Source organism: Sciurus carolinensis, chromosome 17 (genome assembly GCF_902686445.1).
Source record: "Sciurus carolinensis chromosome 17, mSciCar1.2, whole genome shotgun sequence".
Lineage (NCBI taxonomy): Eukaryota > Metazoa > Chordata > Mammalia > Rodentia > Sciuridae > Sciurus > Sciurus carolinensis.
In genome coordinates this window covers 47,773,694-47,794,753 of record NC_062229.1, presented here as the reverse complement: position 1 = coordinate 47,794,753, position 21,060 = coordinate 47,773,694, and the positions used below count along the sequence as shown (strand labels likewise).

Below are 21,060 nucleotides of genomic sequence, written 5' to 3'. Positions count from 1 at the left end.
GATCCCACCTCTTTTTAATTTGTTTTTCTCATTGGTGCAATATAATTATTCATAAGAGCAGGATTCATCATGCCATATTTATACATGCACATAATTTGATCAATATCATTCCCTGGTACCTTCCCTTTACAAGTCCTCTTCTTGATAAGGATGCCAAAGAATGTGTAGGAATGTGTTACAATCTCCATATCTACAGTTTTGAGAAACACACTGTGTGCACATGTATGTGTGCATGTATGTGCATGAAGCAAAAGGCAAGACAGAATTTCATTCTGATGTGTGTAAAATCTCTAGTTTTCATGTAGTCTGTAGGGCCACCAAATATTTTCCATGCTTACTATAACTCAGTGTAGTAGACAACTGTAGGTCAGATTTTTTTTTTTTTCCTTCATTGCTTTCTCCTGACTGATTCCCCTGAGGCCTTCCCTGTGACTCTGCATGCCCACAAATAGAAAACATGCATTGCTCTTTATGTTTTAGTTGAAGATTTTTAAAATGATTGCCAGTATATCTTCTCAGCCTTGGTAGGAGATTAATATTTTTATATTTCCCTCCTGGGACTTTTACATTCCAGAGGTGAATCTCACAAATGCAAATACAGTAAACAACTTCGAAATTCTTGTAGCAGGGAGAGAAGGGGCTCAGAAAGAATATGCACCGAAGTATAGAAGGAGCCTGCCTTGCAGTTTCTCCTTCTGCTGTGGATATCCAAGCCTCCTAGTTGTAAATATAGGCACCTTCTCTGGTCTACTTCTCAGATATCTGAATAAGCTACTCAAAGAGAGAGCATGCTCTTTTCTGGTGGCCATAGTTAAGTTTGCATTGTTTAACAATGGATTGGTGTTTTACGTCAGTTTCATTATTGAAGTGTCCTGTGCTGACTCAAGCTCTCCAGCCAGGAGGATCAGAACAAAGGGAGACATTAGGGTAGATCAGGCTGCAGAGCATTCATCAGGAACTGCTTAGTGTGGCTTGTCCTGCCAAGCTTGAGCATTCTCTATTACTGCCTAACTATATTCTTCCACATTTTCACTTCTTTAAAGACAGCCTTAGCACTTTCATGACTCAGCATAAAACAGTAATAGCTAACATTTATTAAGCAATCACTGTGGGCCAAGCTCTGTGCTCGGCTTTTGCTTAATTGATCCTTCCATCAGCCTTTGAGGAAGAGCCTAATAATATCCCATTTTACAGTTAGAGAGATTGATTCACATAGAAGTTAGGTGGAAGGGTTGTATCCAGATGCTGGTAGTCTTACTCCTAGTCCCTGAACTTTCCTTGTTTGTTTCTTTGGTATTGGAGATTGAACCCAGGGCCACTTAACTACTGAGTCATATCTCCCGTCCTTTTTATTTTTAATATTTAGACAGTTCTCACTACATTGCTTAGGCCTTGCTAAATTGCTGAGGCTGAACTTGAACTTGTGATTCTCCTGCCTCAGCATCCCAAGTCACCAGGATTACAGGTGTGTGCTACCATGCCCAACTTGTACTCTAAATCAATAAGTCATACTCACATGATGATAAACCTGAGCTTCCTATTTAGGAAGCCCATGGTTCATTCACCTTCCCTGACCAATGACAGCAGATAAATGGGCTTGCCATACATACCTCTGGGGGAAATTTCCAGCAAACTATCAAGGAAAGAACCTATCACATGACTCATTCATGTAATTCCATCAATATAAGCCAGAAAGGAAATATAATCGCAAACAATGAGAATCTTTGGAAGTAAAGAGTTGCCTTTGAAACAAGAGATGCTTGTTATTTTAAAGGTTCTCTTTGGTGAGAAGAAATGATGTTGAACTTGTAGAATCAAGCCCTGACCTAGGTCTTTATGCTTCATTTACTATGTCTAGGCTTAGGACTGGCCATGAAAGGCTATATAATGACAATAATAATTAAAACCAGAAAGATTTGAAGTAGAATCTCAGTTGACTACCACTCAATAAATATATTCCCTGGTTAAGCAACGTGGGAATTTGTGCCTCATCTTTTCTCAAGTAGAGGTTCGACATTATCCTCATAGATGTCTGATGAAGAACGGGACTGAGAAAACCTTTCTTCAGCACACATGATCAGGACCAGCCACATAATTTGTAGGCTGCAATTCACAAGTAAAATCCATTTCCTTTGTTAAAAGATTATGAAAAAAATTTAAGACAGGAATAGCAGAACATTAAAGGAAAGCATGGGGCTCTTCTGGCCATGGGTCCTTTGTGATTACACAGATTGCACGTCCATTATGATGACTCTGAATACAGTAGCCTTTTATTGAATATTTCTTCCTCCCTTGACATGTTCCCTCACCAGAAAAACTTGTCTATTCCCAAAGTACCAGGTCCTCAGAACTTTGCCTTCACATGCCTGGAACCTCACATCTGACCCTTGGGTCACTCTGATTCCTGGTCTGTGGGTCAGTTGCCACGATCCCCTTACCTGAGTAGGAAGCCAGGAATATTGAACCCATCCTCAAAGAGGTCCTAAAGTTTTCTGTGATGTCTTAGCCAAGAGTTGGACAAGAATCACAAAATTAACACTTAAAAATTACTCACTTTAGACATGCTTGGGATCTACCCACAACATGAATAATTATATAATACTGACCAACTCTTGTTATGTAAGAACATCTGTGCTTTATTTCTCAGTGAAAAGCTCCATGACATCTTCAGATTTATGCAGTCACAGGGATCAGTGTCTCACCCTTCCTGTCTCCATGTTAGTTCAGACCCTCCTAATTTGGAGCCTGAGTTGCAACAATTCATCTTTAGCCATTGACCAGTCTCCAGACCTATACCCTTCAAGTTCTTTCTTCTCCCTGCCTCCAAAGCCATCTTCTCATAGTGCAAATCTGATCAGGGTGTGTTCCTCTGGCAAGGCTTCCCGTGGGGGATACTTCTTACCTTCCAGGATGAATGAAAACTCATCAGTCTGGCTTAAAGTCACTCATGAGCCAGTCCCAGTTTGTAGTCCATCTCTTTAAACTCACTCTTTCCCTTTTCCATCCTCCTGTCTCCCTTTATTCATCATTCATAATTCATTGCACCCTATACCTCAGCCTGATTAATTGTTTTATAGTTTGTTTTTTTAATGCTCCACATTTTGTTTATTTATTTATTTATTTTTGTGGTGCTGGGGATTGAACCCAGGGCCTTGTGCATGCAAGGCAAGCATCTACCAACTGAGCTATATCCCCAGCCCCAATGCCCCACATTTTGACATGCGATATGCCTTTGAACTGGATGTCTGCCCCTGCCAGGAATGCTACACCCCACTCAATACCTTCACCTTCGCTTTAAGCTAATGAAAACTGAGACTTGATTCAAGTTTATCTCAACTTCATGTCACGTTTCCTTAGTCCTCCAGCCCCCTCCCCTTTTCTATCTACTTCAGCACATGGGTTGCATGGCTAAGGCATTTTCTTTTGGAAACCCCCCTTTCCTTTTTCAACCTTCTCACAGTTAAAAGGAGAGGTGTTGTGGAATACTGGAGTTCTCTGATGGGCTGAGAAGTAAATGTTGGTTTGCATGGGAAAAGGCCAGGCAGTTCTGAGGCATCCAATTCAGGAATGTGTGACTAAGGTCTAAAGGGTCATTCATGACATCTCTCTGCTCCGGTCCTGTCTATCACAGATGCCTCTGGGAGGTTCGACCAATGCAAACACAAAGGAGGTAGCAAGTAAGGCAGCAACTAAGAGAGGCCAATGTCTCCCTAGAGCACACTGGCAGGAAGAAGCAAGGTGAAAGTAATGCAGGCAGTGCCAGCCACTTGCCACACCTCAGGAACTCCTATGCTTGTTTGTTGGAGAATATGGACAATGGGACCACTCTGAATGGGAAAAGAGGTATTTTGCTCTACTTAGAAGCTCTGACACGTGAATGTCTCTCAAGGCTGAAAGAGCTCTCCAAGAAGTAGTTCAATCGTTGACCTGTAAGCAACTTGGCAGGATGTGCTAACGAATTTTTAGATGCATATTTGAAAACAAAAATATTGTAAAAATCCTTTCTAGAAAGCACCTTTTCCCATTTCCAGTGTGCTACAATGAAAAAAAAAAAAATGATGGCCTTCGTGTGTGAAAAATTGAGTTCAGGTTCTCATGCAGCCACTAATGTGCTGATTGTGATTTTGGCCAAGCAGTTTAACCCTTCAATATCTAATCTTTCCTGTAAAAGGCAAACACAGGTATTTATCTCTTAAAATTAATGAGAGAATCAGATGAAGAAAGTAAGCTATAGAAAATGTAAAGAATCACATAAATGCTGGTTGTAATGAGTCTCAGACTAGATTTAAATCTACCAGGGGGTAGAAAAAAAAGGCTTCCATACTTAATGAACCATATGCTTTGGGGCAGTTTACTTTAACTTCCTCAGCCATGTTTTTCTCTTCTGAAAAATGGCAATAACAGTACTAGCATCTTCAAAGACTTGTAGAAGATACTACTTGCCAGGAACTTTCCATAGTATCTGATAGAGGATGTGTGCTCAGTAAACACTCATCACTCTTGCAAACAACAGCATTATGATTTCAAAGTTTGAATTCATCTTCCTATAACTAATTTCATTCTTTGAACACAGATTTTTAGAGTACTTGCTATGTTTGGACCAGATGCTCTGCTTTGTACAGGAAAGAGTACAAGGAAAGGGAAAACATTGTTCTTGCCCTCCTGCACCTAATAGTTCACAGAGAAGGAAGTTCTGATCATATCATCACACAAATGTGTTATGTAGTATTATGGTTTAGATATGAGGTGTCTCCCAAAAGCTCATGAGTGAGACAATGCAAGAAAGCTTAGAGGTGAAATGATTGGGTTATGAGAGTTTTAACTTAATCAATGCATTAATCCTCTGATAGGGATTAACTTAGTGGTAACTGTAGGCAGTTAGGGGTGTGGCTTGAGGAGGTGGATTATTGGGGGTGTCCCTTTGGATTTTTTGTTGTTGTTGCTTTTGTTTTTTTGTTCTTGTTGAGCAGAGTTCTCCTCTCTCTCTCTCTCTCTCTCTCTCTCTCTCTCTCTCTCTCTCCCTCTCTCTCTCTCTCTCTCTCTCTCTCTCTCTCTCTCTCTCTCTCTCTCTCTGCTTCCTGATGGCATGTCCCCAACTGCTTTCCTTCACCACACACTTCTGCCATGATGTTCTGCCTCTGCTCCCACCCAGAGCAATGGAGTCAGCCATCTAGGGACATAGACCTTTGAAACTGTGAGCTCTTGAATAAACTTTTCTTTCTTAAATTGTTCTTGTTAGGTCTTTTGGTCAGAGCAGTGGAAAAGCTGACTAAAACAAGTAACTAGAAGGCAAGATGCAGAAGGTTATGAGAGGTATTATCAAGGACTTCTGATGAAGTATGGAATATAAAGAAGGTTTCATTATTTTAGTTGCATTTGGAAGAACAACTACAAAATGACTACATGGAGGAGAGAATGAAAGCAACCTAGGCAAAGGAACCACATGTGCAAAGGTCCTGGGGGAAAAGATCTCATTAGAGAAATGTGAAGAAGGTCAGTATAACTGGAAGATTGACAGCCAGGTAGCCAGAGCAGATTGTGAGGCTCTGTAGACCATACTCAGACAATCAAGAGTTAACTAAAGGTGTCCATGTGTTTTAAGATGGGAGTCATATGATGAACATTTCATTTTACAAAAGATCATTTTGCTGCCATGTGAGACAGGTAATGCACATAAACAATAATGGTGACTCAGACAAATGTGTGACCTAAAGACCAGCAGAGTGACAGCATCATCTGGGACTTGTGAGGATTGCAACTAATCCAGCCCTACCCAGACCTCCTGAATCAAATCTAGGTCTGGGGCCATCTGTGCTTTCACAAGCACCCAGGCAATTTCAATGCTTCAGAAAGGTTGAGAGAAAGGAATTTTAGAGGTTTAGCCACTGGATTTGACAATGCTCAATGATTTTCTTCTTTTCTTTTTTTTGGGGGGTAAGAGAAAGAAGTGTCAAGAATGACTTTAAAGTGTGCATCTGCCACAGGAAACACCGAATCTAGCTTTTATACTTTCATGGGTGTGTAAGAATATATGTTTTGGGGTTAGAGGGGGAGAAATGGTTTAGCATGGCTTTTGGTTTTTGTGTGCATATGTATATATTTTAGCATCCAAAGATCACTGCTGATAGACTCTGAGAAGCATCATTAAAAACTGACTTTACATGAAAACACACACACACACACACACACACACACACACACACACACATTATGGCTTGGGACATCTATACCAATTGGTACTGTAGAGCTGATTTCCTCCATGATAAGGAAAGCTATTTTTCTTGAAATCTTTACTTCCCCAGAATTCTTCACTTTTGAGTTCACTAAATTATCTTTTGAAACATCGTGTTCCACTATTAAAAAAAAAAAGAAAGAAAGAAAGAAAGGAAAGCACTTTGTTTCAGAAATACACTAGAACTAGAACAGCAAAAGAAATCTTGTTAACAATGCTACTAAGAAAAGATACTACAAAAAGGGAAAATGTTAAACTCGAGATGTGTTTTGAGGTTAATTAAAAAAAACCTGACTATCTAAGGTTGTTTCATTGTGTATAATATCTATAATGATTTAAAATATATCTGTCCCTCCCCATGCATGAAAGAGATTGCCAGAGTGAAACTTTCTCAAGGTATTCTAATGCTTTGGCCTGACTGCACAGACTCTTTGGCCACAATCTTTCATTTTACTCCTTTAAATGACTGATTCATATGCCCTTAGTTTTGTGATTCAGCTTACAAAGTTCTTTCTTAATGCTTTAATTCCCAAAGTCGCTTCTGTTCATGAATTTGGAAGTAAAAACTGTCAGAGATTCTTTTGGATCACTTATGGCCATGCCTATTTTTCAGGTGAAGTAAAATTAAGTATATTTTCATCAAACAGTAAGAAATAACTTACCTTTATTTAGGAAAATAGGATTGTCTGATTGGATAATCTTTTTTTACAAGGCATTGTTAATTCTAAAGAAATACTTCTGGTTCTTGCACTAATAAACAGTGCTTCTTAAATACCTTAATAGTAGAAAGACTACTAAAATCCCCAAGAATTTGGAATGAACTGGTGTTCAGCAATCTGTAGACTTCCTCATCAAGAGTTGGCAAATCATGGCCTCTATCTGGCAGGATGCTTGTTTTTGTAAATGAAGATTTATTGCAAAACAGCCATGCTCATTAGTTTACATATCGTCTATCACTATTTTAGTACTACATTGGCAGAGGGAAGTACTTGAGACAGAGACCACATGAACTTCACACTCAGAAAATGTTTACTGTCTGGCCTTCTATGAGAATAAACTTGCTTACCTCTGAAGGTGAATGCCCAAATCTGTTAGATGGAATATCCAAATGGAGCCCTCAGTTTAGAATTCTGAATTTTCACATCTTAACTATACATATAGGCTTATAATGTGCTTTCTCCCCACCCAGCCTGTAATCATATGGAAACTAGGAAGAAAATGTGCATAAATTTATTTTTCACAAAATAATGACTTTCTTGGGCTAGGTGTCTGATCAGAAATGTAAAGATGAGCTTGTCAGAGCTCATCCCTCACCTTAGTAACCTGGGCACCACAGTGCTCCCACAGGCCCTGGGGTTGGTGAGGTGTCCACTCTATTTTTGGAGAGAAGCAGTAAGTTGCAGAAGACGTCTAACTGTTTTGCCTCACATGCCTGCCAAGTTGTGACTCAGGGCAATCTGGCGCAGCTTTGCGAGTCTTCGTTGAGAGTTGAGTTTGCACAATGGAAGAAATGTTCAGTATGTTTGTTGTCTGCATATTCTTAGAAAGTGCTAAATTGTCACCTAAAACTGTAATCACATATTTATACACTGGAAATTGTCATAAAATGCTTAAGCATTTCTGTTCAATTCCTCTGTATTTTCAATTTTTATCTCAACACTTCCGTTTTCTCACATTGAACCTGTTTTGCATCTCATTTACTTTATTTGCCTAACCTTTTAAGTACAGGTTCTAATTCTGAACATAATTGCTTAAAAACAGGATTTCATCAATGCTGAATTTGCTATGTCTTAGCTTATTCTATCAATAATAAATGCAAGTAAAAATTTTCCTTTTTAGATGTCAAAACTAGATTTTTAAGGAAGCCTGATCCTAAGCCAACATGATGAAGATTTGGGCCTACTTTGTCTTCTATTTGGTGCAGAGTCTCTGGTTTAATTCCTAAGTCCTTGATCCATTTTGAGTTAAGTTTTGTGCAGGGTGAGAGATAGAGGTTTAATTTCATTTTGTTGCATATGGATTTCCAGTTTTCCCAGCACCATTTGTTGAACAGGCTATCTTTTTCTCCATTGTATGTTTTTGGCTCCTTTGTCTAGTATAAGTTAACTATATTTTTGTGGGTTTGTCTCTGTGTCTTCTGAAACGAAGCATTGTACCCCATTTATGTATAATGAATCAAAATGCAGTTTGTAAAAATAAAAAAATAATTTTTAAGACAAGCATACAGATACTTCAAGGGAGAAAAACTTTGTTTCTGGTAATAACTTTTCCAAAAAGCATTCATTGACAGATTAAACAATAATTGATAAGACAAAAAAAAAAAAAAAAAAAAAAACCTAGATTTTTATTCCTTTCATCATTATTCCTTTGGTTAGGTTATTTTTTTAAGGTATGAAGAAATGTATTGTATTTTGAAAGCCCATGAAACCAAGTTATATGATTGAGACCTAGTTCCAGCTCATCTCACAATTTAACATTTTGACCTTCTTTAGTTCACCACTCTGAAAGCAGGATTTTCATTTTTACTATAAAGAATTCCATCTCATTATCTCTAAGATCTCTTCTAATTCCAGGAATCTGAGATGACTATGAATATTTCAACTTAATATCTGATTAGGCATTCTAAACAGAATTATCCTTTTTCAAAGTGTATGTGTGATATGTTTCCTTCACTTAAAACAGTTTAAAAATGTGTCATACATCCACAAAAGACAGAAAGTATTACAGCAAACACCCACTCTCTACCACCACTGACTTTAACAGATGCTAGCAAATACTAATACTGAGCTACAGTTATGTTTCTCTGTGGCTAAAGAATTGGTGTTACATGTGCAGCTAGCCCTTACTTCATGTAAACTATTTAAAACTTATTAAATACTTCAAAGCTATTAACCCTAGTGTTTTCAAAACTCTTAACCAGGAGAAGTAGCCTTATATTCCTTATGCAGATGTGGTGTGGACAGGATACTCAGTAAATCAAATGGAGACTCCAGGACTTGGAGACATGCAATGTGATCTTAACTTGGTTTTTCTCCCAGTATATCTCAATTCTTAAATATACCACTTTTAATTACAGTTCTTTGTGAACAATAGAAATTGATTCTGATTATCTTAAGCAAAAATAGTAATTTATTGAAAGCATTGGTGTAACTTAAGGAACCAAAAAAAGGGGTGAAAAAGTCAGGAAGCAGTTGTGTTCTATGAAGTCTAGGTAGCAAGAATAACAAGGTTCCCTGGCCTCCATTCTTGAATGAACCTCATATCTTCACTTTTGATCTTGGGAAGGGAAAAAACTGGTCCAGTGTGGATGATGGTCTACTCCTCAGGAAGGGTTAGCCAGGGCACCAGGTTGGATAATTCTACAAAGATTGCATGCAAAGAGGTGTGTTTCCTAGAGGAATTTGGGGGTGCAATAGAGGAGGAAAGGAGCACAAATGCTATTCTGACAAAAGTATGGAATGTTGACTCTACTAACTGTGGTAACCATGAGAATGTGTTCTCATATCTCAGATTATAGGAAAGTCATTGACTGACAGCCCCAACTGCCATGCCTGAAACATCACTATATTGACACACAGAAGCCAAACTTTCCATGGCCCGCTCCCAGTCAAGGAAGGAACTAAGCAAGGATACTAAGACAGGCCTGTTCCTCAGCCAGATGACTCCCACCACTTCATGGCCTTGCTAAACTTCTTAGAACTGCATTGCAGTCTAAAATAGCTTCATCCAATTTTTCTTCCTTCCTGTTGTCCTTTGCTTGACTTCAAACCTACATCATTCTTCTCATGGTGTGCTTCTAAGAGGACTTGAAATGATACACTAATAGGCCATTAATATTGAAGAGCAATGTTAAGCAGCACTTTGTGGATTATTCCTTAAGAATTATTATACAGTCCTACTCCCTCTTCTTACACATTCTCCCATACCTCTCCCTCACTCCCCTCTACTTTTTCTGCTATAGCGTTTAAGACCTAATGAACTATATAATTTATTTATATATCATAGTTACGATTTATTGTTTTTCACTCCAAACTAGAATAAAAAGTACTTTCAGGGCTTATGACAAATCTATACTGCTTTGTTTGCTGGTGCAGCCAAACACCTAGAACATTGCTGCCCACAGGAAGCAATCAATAAATGTCTATTGAATGAGTGAATAACTTTATGTCCAATTGCTTGCAATGTAATCTCCAAATATTCTCTTTTGGGTCCTAAACTAGGTAATCTGAGAATCATAGTCTCTCTCTACCATGCTACATCCATATAAGCATTATGTTTATTTATTGGTACCAACAATTTGTTTCCATTGCCCCAAAAGACCATAGAATCCTCCAGTTAACGCCTCTTGTAATTAAAGAAGGTTAACTTAATCCTCAGATTCACATTTAAATCAAGTTCTTTCTCACTGAACCACTGCTAGTTTGATGAAATCTTAAATTGTTTTCTTAAAGTCAAGAATCAAGGGAATGAGTTTATTCCAGTGTCTTATTCTCAGAAAAGCAGTGCATACGTGGCAATCATGAAACCAAACCTGTCAGATTAGAAAGTTTTCTGATCCCTAACCAGTTATCAATCCCATCTGGCTGCCTTATGACCAAGAACTCATTGAGAAGAGAAAGCCAAGTCTCAAATGTTGTCTGACTGGTGCTCACTTCCCTTAGTTTTTTCTGGGCTTAGAAGAGAGGAATTTGGAGGATGTTGCTGTATGTCCTACATACAGAGCACCATTTTGGAAGCTTTTTTGGATAGCCAGAAGGTGTACAAAGACATTGGAAATTGGAATCAGACAAAGGCTTCACAAATAGGACCAGAATACGGTGCTGAATATGTGAACAACTGAGGTAATAGCATAGAGAAATTGTAACTGCAAAGCTTGTAAAGTACACCTCTTCTGTCTCTACCTGTGGACTAAAAGAAGCACCAGCATGGTTTTCTGATCCTACTATCTCGTCAGATACTCAGGACAATTCAAGGATTAAAACCATGTGTACTTCAATAAAGGAAGGAGTCTAATTCTAAATGAAAATAGCTGAATCTTATTTCAACAAGAGGTTCTACTTCTCATTCTGGGGTTGAGAGTGGGGTTTTGCCTATTACCCAAAGGTTTTATTTCACCTTTTTCTTTTTTCTCTTGTAATAGGACATTTTAAAAAGGGCATGTTTCATCCTGCCCTGTAGCATATGTAGAAAGGAGAATTCAACGGAAATAAAATACAATAACTAAAATGTTGTTCATAGATAGGATCACTCCCAGAATATTATAGTAAAGCAAAACTAGAAAATCAGACTCAGACCAGGTTTTGATCTTTGACACTATCTTGTGACCCTGAAGAAAATACTACACATCTTAACTTCCTCAACTGTGGAATACAGTTCAGTGTGGCAAAACACTGGCTAAAAGTGATCAGTGAGAAGCTTAGGTATAATGCATGCAAGGAACACGTTAGATGGTTGATAAATGACAGTTATCACGAGATCCTTGCTGTGTACATTATTTTCTCAGGACCTTTTTGTGTGTATTGATTATTAAACTCAACTCAATTGTTCTAATTCCTCCTCTAAACTTATCCCAACTGAATTCATGTTTACCTGTACTTGAAAATTCCTTTCAATTGTAGGTAAGAATTGTCTGCTTATCATGTGAACCAATTTGTGCTTTTTTTATCCCAAAGCAAGTAATAGTTCTAACTCATTGATAATACAGTAAATATCTTGTTGAGCAAGGATCTTAAAACAATTGACTAAAGCATGTTGTGTGGATTTTTTTTTAGATCTCAAGTTCCCAAGTTCCCTTGTTCCTAAGTATTAGAGAATCTAAGGGGTGGATGTAATACTTCTGGGGAGAAAATAGTAATTTTTTATTTAATGAAACAGAAAATTTGAAGCAAAATGGAAAAGAGTGAAAAAAAACTTGGCACATTCAGTTCAGTTGAGCATTATTTGATTTTATCTTTCTTCCTCCCTTCCTTTCTTCCCAATTCCCCTTTACAGATATCTTGATTTAACACAGAACTTTTCTCAAAGTTTGAAATGCAATATCTGTGTCAACTTGTCCTACAAATCATAGAGAATATATTTGAAAAGGAATCTCCCCAGAAACAAGACCTCATCTCTCTCGTTGTTGATAGTCTTGACTTCTTACATCTCTTACCCCATTCTCTAGAGGTACCAGACATCTACTCCTGTACAATTTCAGAAAAAATCTAAAAATAAAGATCCTGAAGACCAAACAAGATTGAACTATAATCCCACAGTCTATTCACTATCAATGAAGCTCCATGCATGCCAAGCAAGTGCTTCACCACTTAGCTACACCCCAGCCCCATTTTTTAAAATACAAAAACATGTGAGACACAGTTTCTTTATGAACCCCTCATTTTTCATTAAACGCTGAAATGAAGGATCTCCTTAGCCACTGCCAAGATCAGGGAGGTCTCCAGTGGGTTCAGTTAATTTCCTATCTACCCCTCTCTGCCCTCCTTGCTTCACAAGTGTCAGGGCCCCATTTACTTTGGTTCACTGGTATTCCAGGGCATTTGAAGGATGGACGTCCACGCAAAGTAAACTCAGTAGACACTGGGCAAAGACTTCCAAACTGTAAGCGGCTCTAGAAATAGACAGTCCCTGGAGAGGTGTTCACCACAGAAGGGGGAAGGCTTTACCTGATATTGCACTGAAGAAACATTACTTTCATCACACTTTGGGAGACAAAATTATTTCCCATCATGACAGCACTGTCATTAAAGAGAGTAGGACCTCTCTCAATTCAACTTCCTGCATCTTTTCTGTATCTTCAACTTTCAATATATGTACCTGCTTGTATTAAGTTATTAAACCATTAACTCATACTTTACACCTTATCATTAATTTCCATTTTCCACCAAATATAATTTTGGGGGGGTATACAGAAAGCATGTGAGTTGAGTCCTCTTGCAATTGTAGATATTAACAAATAAAATTTTCTTGTGTCCTTGTTTCACAATCAGCAAAAACAAAAAGTACCAAAATGGAAATGTGGGATATTCCACTAGATTTAAGCTCTTGTGTAACTATTTATTCAATTCCAAAAGTACACTCTACCATATAAGGTATAAACCCTGTGTTATTCTACATCAATTGTATTTATCCATGGAAATTAGAGGTGTTATTAACTTAAATCCTGGCAGAGTCTCATTTGTTTTAGCTCTCCCGGGTGCACATGGTAATTACTGCTGCTATATACAGAAGGAGTTAAAATTGACACAAGATTTATGCCCCTTAACCCTGCTCTTAAGAATCATTCACATCTCTGAACTCAAAGCTGAGGGATTCACTGTCAGTCATAACCCTGTGAGAGATTTATTACATTGGGACTGGATTGCTCTTGACTGAAAGAAGTTGATCATCATTGTGCCCATGAGTAGGGCAGGAAAAGCCAACCCTGGGGAATAGGCTTGAATTATTACAGTCATGCAAGGTTGAAGATATTGGCAGGGAGCCAGGGAGGAAGGCTTGGCAGAGAGATTGAGGAAAGCAGATAAAGGACAAGTGAGAAAGCTAAGTGTGAAGGGTCTTGCTTTGAACCTGATTGGTAGCTTTGGGCATCTATCCTGTCTTTCTGAGAAAAGAAGCAACTGGTATATGCTCTGCTTTCTATCTTTAGAGGTACCACAAGCCACAATTTTAAGAGAGTTAAATTTTAAGGGTGTGGATAAATCTGGAGCAGCTAGTGGAAGGGGAAAGGAAGGGAAGGAAATAGTTCTTATGTCCCTTATACTGATTTCCTAATAAACATTTTTGGTCATATAGGCACAGGAAATGTAGGCAGCATCCTCATTCATGCTAAATCATTATAAAATTTGAATTCAGAGAGATTTAGATCAACAACTCATTGAATTCATAAAATGTCAGGAATCACATCTAGTAATTTAAAAGACAAATTTCAAAGTAAACTTTCAGCTCTCCCAGAACATGACAGGAAGTGATTGGTGTGCACAGGGTGATGATTAGAAAATACTGCCACATTGACAGCTATTTCTTTGGCTTTCACCTCATTTTGAGCTTTAGCTTCTTTCCAAAGTACATTCGTGCATCTGGGCAAAGACTGTGCAGAGACAATAGTGAAGCTTGTCTAAGTGCACACACAAAAGAGACTTTCAGGAAAATTAATAGCCTCTGTTATGATTTGGTCATATTCTCGCAAGGTAATTGACAGAGAGATGCCTTAAAATGGGAACCAAATATCAGATTCATACCACTTTCTGCATCCCGCTATTACTTTCTCTAGGATCTGCTTGTTAGTTTGACCTGATGGTTTTTTTTTTTTTTTCTACTATAGCCATAGCATTATCAAAAAAGGCTCCCAGCTTGAAACGGTAGCCACAGATAGAATTTTAAACAAGTACCATTCTGGAGTGATGGAGAGAGCAGCATTTGCTTGGGGATATGGCTCATTTATGAGGTTTCTCCATTAGTCACAGACAGTAGAATTGATTTATCATCTCTACATTTTGGGGGTTACTTTATCCACAAGAGATGTGGATGTGAGAATGTTACAATGGAGGGAACCAACTTCCAGAAATGCTAATTGACTTCCCCATAGTCACATGGCTTGTTAGGAGGGTTGGAGCCATGCTTAGATCCAAGATTTCCTGGAGCCTGGTGATGAAATGTCAAAATGAGATCGCCTGGGCACAGATATAGGGGCAGATGAATGAAAGGGGAAAGCATAAGTTTGAGTCAAAAGAGCAAGAAGGAAATAATGACTCTGAAACTAATCAGGAAGGTATGGGGAAGCATGCATATCTTATATTCTGTGAATACCTTATGATATTTAGTATATTCCATGCATAATTTATTATAGCAGTATATCCTATACACATGTATTGCATGTGAAGTCATCCATGCTTTTAAAGAAGTACAGTAGCAACTGCAATAAAATAAAATATGATTTTTATATCAAATGACCTCTAAATATGTCAACCAGTTCATTTGGTGCTCAACTAAAGGAAAAAAAAACAATTCCATATCCCATGACTGGATGTGTATATCTGCTGTGGTGAAAGTTGTGGAACCTAACACACTACAAACAAAATAAGTCCAAATATCAAAGATATTTTTGACTTTTATTTTTTGTCAGACTTGAAATCAACTCCCAAATAAGTGGGAGAATTGAAGAATTGAAGTCTTTATTTTTCCATCATAAAAATGAAGGAAAATTATGTGTGAAAAGATTAATAGAGATAAGAGTTTAAAAAAAAGATTGTTCTTTTTTTTTGTAGTGGTGGCGATCTCAGGAGCATTTAACCACTGAGCCACATCCCCAGCCCATTTTTATTTTTTATTTTGAGGCAAGATATCACTAAGTTGCTTAGGGCCTTGCTAAGTTGCTGAGGCTGTCTTGAACTTGGGATCCTCCTGTCTCAGCTTCCTAAGCCACTGGTGTGTGCCACCATGCTGGCATACAGTTTAATTTTTAATTTTTAATTAAGCAACAACTTTTCCATCATTTTCAAATATTTCTGTCCAGAATGCCATTTTAGTAGGACTTAAATTGCGAGAAATTTTACATAGTTTTAAAAGACATATTTTAAAAAGATAAAACATTTAAAAATATAAACCTTAGGCAAGACCCTTTGGCTGCCATATATTTGAACTTGAGTCTTAATGATATTCCTCATGGTTCTTTTGCCAATGTGGAATTAATCTGATTATTAATTTTTAAAATATATTCTCAAAATACAACACACACATTGAAAAACACCCATTTTCAAAAACTAAACACTACTGTGTAAACAACATCAATATCATGTAATAAAACTTAAGGATCCCAGAACTCTGCTCTGTGTGCTTTTCTGTAACAGGAATCCACTCACAGGTAACCACTAATCTTGACTTCCAATACCATAGGTTAGGTTTACCTGTTTTTGTTCTTAATGTAAATGAATTCATAATTCACTCTACTCATTCATATTTGGTTACTTTTGCACATTATGCTAGTGATAGTCATCCATTTAGTTGTGAATAATTATAAATCATCAATTCGCATTGATGTTATATTATGATACTAAGTGAAACAGTATTTAAAATAGATGTTCATATGAAGCCAGCCAGTAATGTATAAGAGTTCAAGTGGCTATGCATCCTCTCAAACCTGGTATTTTCCATCTTTTTTATTTAGTCATTCTAGTGGGTGATCATTGATTTTTAAATTGACCAAAGAAACCTCTAGCAAACTCTCACCAAACAAAGGTCTTCATTTAAGAATCGTTGTGTGCAAGGGGGGCCGTAGCGGGCAGCCTCTCCTACAGGGGAATGCTTCAACATCAGCAAGCTCCAAGAAGTGCAACTTGAGTGATCTAAGCAGAAATGTCTCAGCTCAGACCAATGTTCTGGTTCAAAATACTACCTTATTTTCAGGAAAGTATTTCATTTGGGAATGAAGAGATATGCATATAGGCTAAATATTTATGGAATCTGAAAACCGACATTTTTAAGTTGTGGGGAGCTATCCAGTAGAAAAAAAAAAAAACAGTAAGGACTTTATTTTTATTAACGGTTGGGTTTTTTTAATAGAAAAAAACAGGAGGCAGTGGTTGATTTATATTTTTATTACCATTGCAGGTTCTCCATTTTGGTGCCTACTGGACATTGTTCCTATAAAGAATGAGAAAGGAGATGTGGTACTTTTTCTGGCCTCATTCAAAGATATAACAGATACAAAAGTGAAGATTACTCCAGAAGATAAAAAAGAAGGTTTGTGCTGTTTTCAGAAAACATTGACAGATGGAGTAATGTTTTGAAATTGTTTACTCAAAAACTTGAGAAGGGGGAAAAAAAGATTGCCTTTTTAATAACCGCAACTGATAAATATTCATAACTGTTAGCAGTCAGTATTTGGTGCATATTCCAAAATCACAGAGACTCTCATGCATTTACATCTTTGTAATAGAGACTCATTTGACAAAAACCAGAAGTTTGTATTTCTCTGTAACTAGGATGAAGATGAGAAAACAATTCATCTCAATATAAAGATTCACACCACCTCATTTTATTACACAAAAAGAATTGATAGGATAAGTGAAGTTAAAATAATGTGATTAAAAATATGTCTCTTGTTTCATGGAAAGTGCCACAACTCAAAACATAGAAGTACAAAATTTTATTTTACATATGACATTAAGAACTCTCATGTAGTGGTTGTTAAAATGAAATGTTGCAAACAAATGTGTATTCTGTGCCTTCTAATACATAACAGTATAATAGTTACGTTTGAAAAACAAGCTTTGCAACTATCTTTAAAGGATTCATCCTGTGTTTATGTTGCTTACTTTCTATCTTCTGTTTATAGCTTGCAAAGAAATTGCCAGCATTTCCTATAAACTAACAAAAATCAACACTAAAAATGCTGATACTCTTTATTTTAAAAAGCAGTAGAGTAGGTGTTACACTAACTAGAGAAAAAGCTATTTTTCTTGTATTGATTTCCTGTGTAGTGAGTTCTTTATTAGAACTAGCTACTTGACATTTCCACAGCTATGGCTTTTTAGGAATGGACTTTTTACCTCTTTTTAAAAATGTGTGTGAGTGTTTAAAATATATTATGTCTTTTGAAATGACAACCCAAATGAAGAACTGTCATAATTTGGTGCCCCCACTCTGTCACTTGAAATCTTTGCAAATGTATGGCTTTTTCTGCATATTTGCATGAAACCGTGGCATATTTTAAATATATAAGAGAAGAACAGACTCATATGGTAATTACTTGGGTATTAGAACAAGTGTCAAAACCTGTCCAATGTCAGTTCCACAAAGATAATAGGAAATCAGTGCATGCAGTCTGTTTTTTTCTGTTTTCTTTGGAATAGAAGAATACAAAAGGTAAGGATTCTTTGAATAAAATTATTCATATAGTAAGTGTGTATATATATATATGTGTATGTGTATATACACGCTTTGTATATTTACATAGATGTGTGGACAAGTAGAAATAGAAAACTATCTTCAGAAGGAAATATTTGGTGTTTTTCCCCTTCCCAGCTTTGAAGGGGGCAGTTTAATCCACCTTTAATTGACTTGCTTTGAACATGAAAGACATGTTTAATTACACAAGTTATTTAATCACCTTTGTCTTATTTCCCTCACATCTGTTGATAGGGGAGAAATCGCCATTTTGACAGACTGCAATGGATAAAAGGAGTAAAGTGTGCCTTTACACTGAGGCTTGAAAGGGCTCCGCAAAATCACCCCTTTTTACTACCGAGGTTCTGAATCAACTGAGAAAGGAAAAGGAGTAAGGCAGATTAGAGTGCAAAATACCACCCTTACTTCTGATGAAACTAATAAAACAGAAAGTGGCATATTTCTAGAGGCAAATGAGTTTCCTCCTCAGGAACTCCATATTAGGCAGAGGGGCCCATCAGTCAAAAGCTGAATAGGGGCAGACAACAGCTCCCCAAGAAGTAAGGAGCCCCGAGGTCCAAGGCAACTGCTCCCTTTAAAATAAAAAAAAATAATAAATTAAAAAAAAGGAAAAAGGCACCACATTATACCTGCCCCTCTCCCCTTTCAAAGGCAGGGGGTTAAATTCTCCCTCTCTCCCTGAGATGAACTGAGTGAAGAAGAGAGGATAGCATGTTAGACTAGCGAGCCACTTGAATGTGAAAGATTGTACCTGCCATTTAGGAGCGAAGGGCATGTATTAGAAGTCTGAGCAACTAATGACAATCATAATAATTCCTCATTTCATCTTAAAAATGAGTTTTACATTTGTATTAAAATATATTAAAATGTGCTCGATAATAGTACCATTTTCCCAGAAGAAACGTGTATACTCTAAAGACCATTTCTTGCAAGATTTAATGAAAAATGGCAAACTTTAAAAATTATATTATGCAAAATGCGATTTAAAAAAACAACATATCTGCTAGTAAAACTTATAAATCATTTTTAGTTTCATGACTTTGTTCCTCAAATGACTATTATCTCATATAAAATTAAGTTTTATTTCTAATAGATTTGAATGTTCAAAAACATCTTTTCTCTAATGTGACCTCATATATGTCCCATAAAAGTATATAGTATTTTTTAGAAAGGCTAAGTGACTATGGTAAGTTAGCATTGTTGTAAAATGATCATTAAAAAAACCAGATTTTTTTCTCTTTTTTTTAATGTTTAGCTATTTAATAGACGAAAACACCATTTGATAGCATATCTTACAGGGAAGACACACCTTAATATGTGGGTGGTATTTTTAGAACTTTAAATAAACATTTAAAAATCATTAAAAATTTCTTCTGTAAATGGAGCACTATTGTGTCATAGCACCAGAAAACTCTAAATGAGCGTGTGGCCTGACTTGATCCTGTACTCCATCACTGAAGTTCATCCAAGTAATATAAATAAGGTTTGTGTTAATTAAATTAATCCCTACAGAAGCTCCTATGAACTTTTTTTGATAGATACAAATTGTGTGAACTTATATTTTTTTTTAAAAAATACTTTAGTTGGCCAGGCATGGTGGTACACATCTGTAATCCCAGCTACTCAGGAGGATGGGACAGGAGAATACCAAGTTCAAAGCCGGCCTCAACAATTTAGCAAGACCCTGCCTCAGAATAAAATTAAAAGGATTGAGGATGTAGCTCAGTGGCAGAACACTTTAGTTGTTAATCTCTGTGTTGTTTTGGGTTGTATTTGAAATGAAGAAAAACATTTAATAGGAAAGGCTAATAACAAAGTATGAAACACAATAAAGATTTTCTGTTAATAAACAGCACTCATGAAAGATTAGCACAAAATGCAAAATACTATTTGTACCTGCAGAAGCTTTCAATTGGTCATCTGATGTATGTTCTCACATTCATTTGTGTGAGAGAGAGAAATCTGGTGGATTTTACCACTTTGTAAAATACTTTACCTTTTGCCAGGTGTGGTGGTGCATGCCTGTAATCCCAGCAGCCCAGGAGGCTGAGGCGGGAGGATCACAAATTCAAAGCTAGCCTCAGCACCTTAGGGAGACTGTAAGCAACTTAGTAAAACGCCGTCTCAAAATAAAAAATAAAAAGGGGGCAGGGGATGTGGCACAATGGCTAAGTGTCTCTGGGTTCGATCCCTAATACCAAAAAAATGAATAAAAAAAAATACTCTCCCTTTTTTGGCATATTATACTTCCATTCTAAAAAAAGAAGAAAAAATATGTAGAGTGGTAACAACTAACTTCTATGTCCATATCTAGCATTACTTGGCTGAATGAATTTAATATAATACTGTTAGCATTTTTCCCTATCCATAAGATATATTTTTATATAAATTTTGAGTCAGTATATCAACCAACTTGTCAACTGAGATTTTCTCACTGATCTGAAGTTTTGTCTGCTAGTTAAAGGTCTCAAAAAAGAAAGGAAGAAAGAAAGGGAAAGAAAGACAGACCCAGTAGCTTCTTAATATACATAGTATAAATAGCTGGAATAGCAGAGTCTGTCTGGTCACAAAGATCCTCAAAAGGGGGAAAAATTAGCAAAAAATTTCTCAGGCCTGAAAAGTGAACAATTCTAAATAAACTAATTTAATTAATTGAAATGCAATTAAATAAAATTAAGTAGATAATTTTTTAGAAATTATATTTAAAATTTAATATAATTATAATGATTAAATAATTCAACAAATATTAATTGAGCACACTACCCTGCCTTCAGTATTGGGTTAGCATTTGGAGATGTCAAAACAGAAACAGTATATTTTGGATCATCTGAACCTCAGCTCAAATCCTGGTTCTACTACATGTTGGTTATTATGCTTTGGCAAGTACTTGTCATCAGTAAAATTATATACACACACACACACATATA

At 36.8% G+C, this 21,060-nt stretch overlaps 1 protein-coding gene across 2 annotated transcripts in view; it reads left to right on the top strand.

Annotated features, from left to right (window-relative positions):
• Positions 1-21,060, top strand: part of Kcnh8 (potassium voltage-gated channel subfamily H member 8) — a 360,225-nt gene that overhangs the window by 119,493 nt on the left and 219,672 nt on the right. For both annotated transcript variants that reach the window (XM_047531744.1, XM_047531743.1), the window contains one exon: positions 16,835-16,966. In XM_047531744.1, the coding sequence (XP_047387700.1) occupies positions 16,835-16,966 (132 nt within the window). The remainder of the gene's footprint in view (positions 1-16,834; positions 16,967-21,060) is intronic.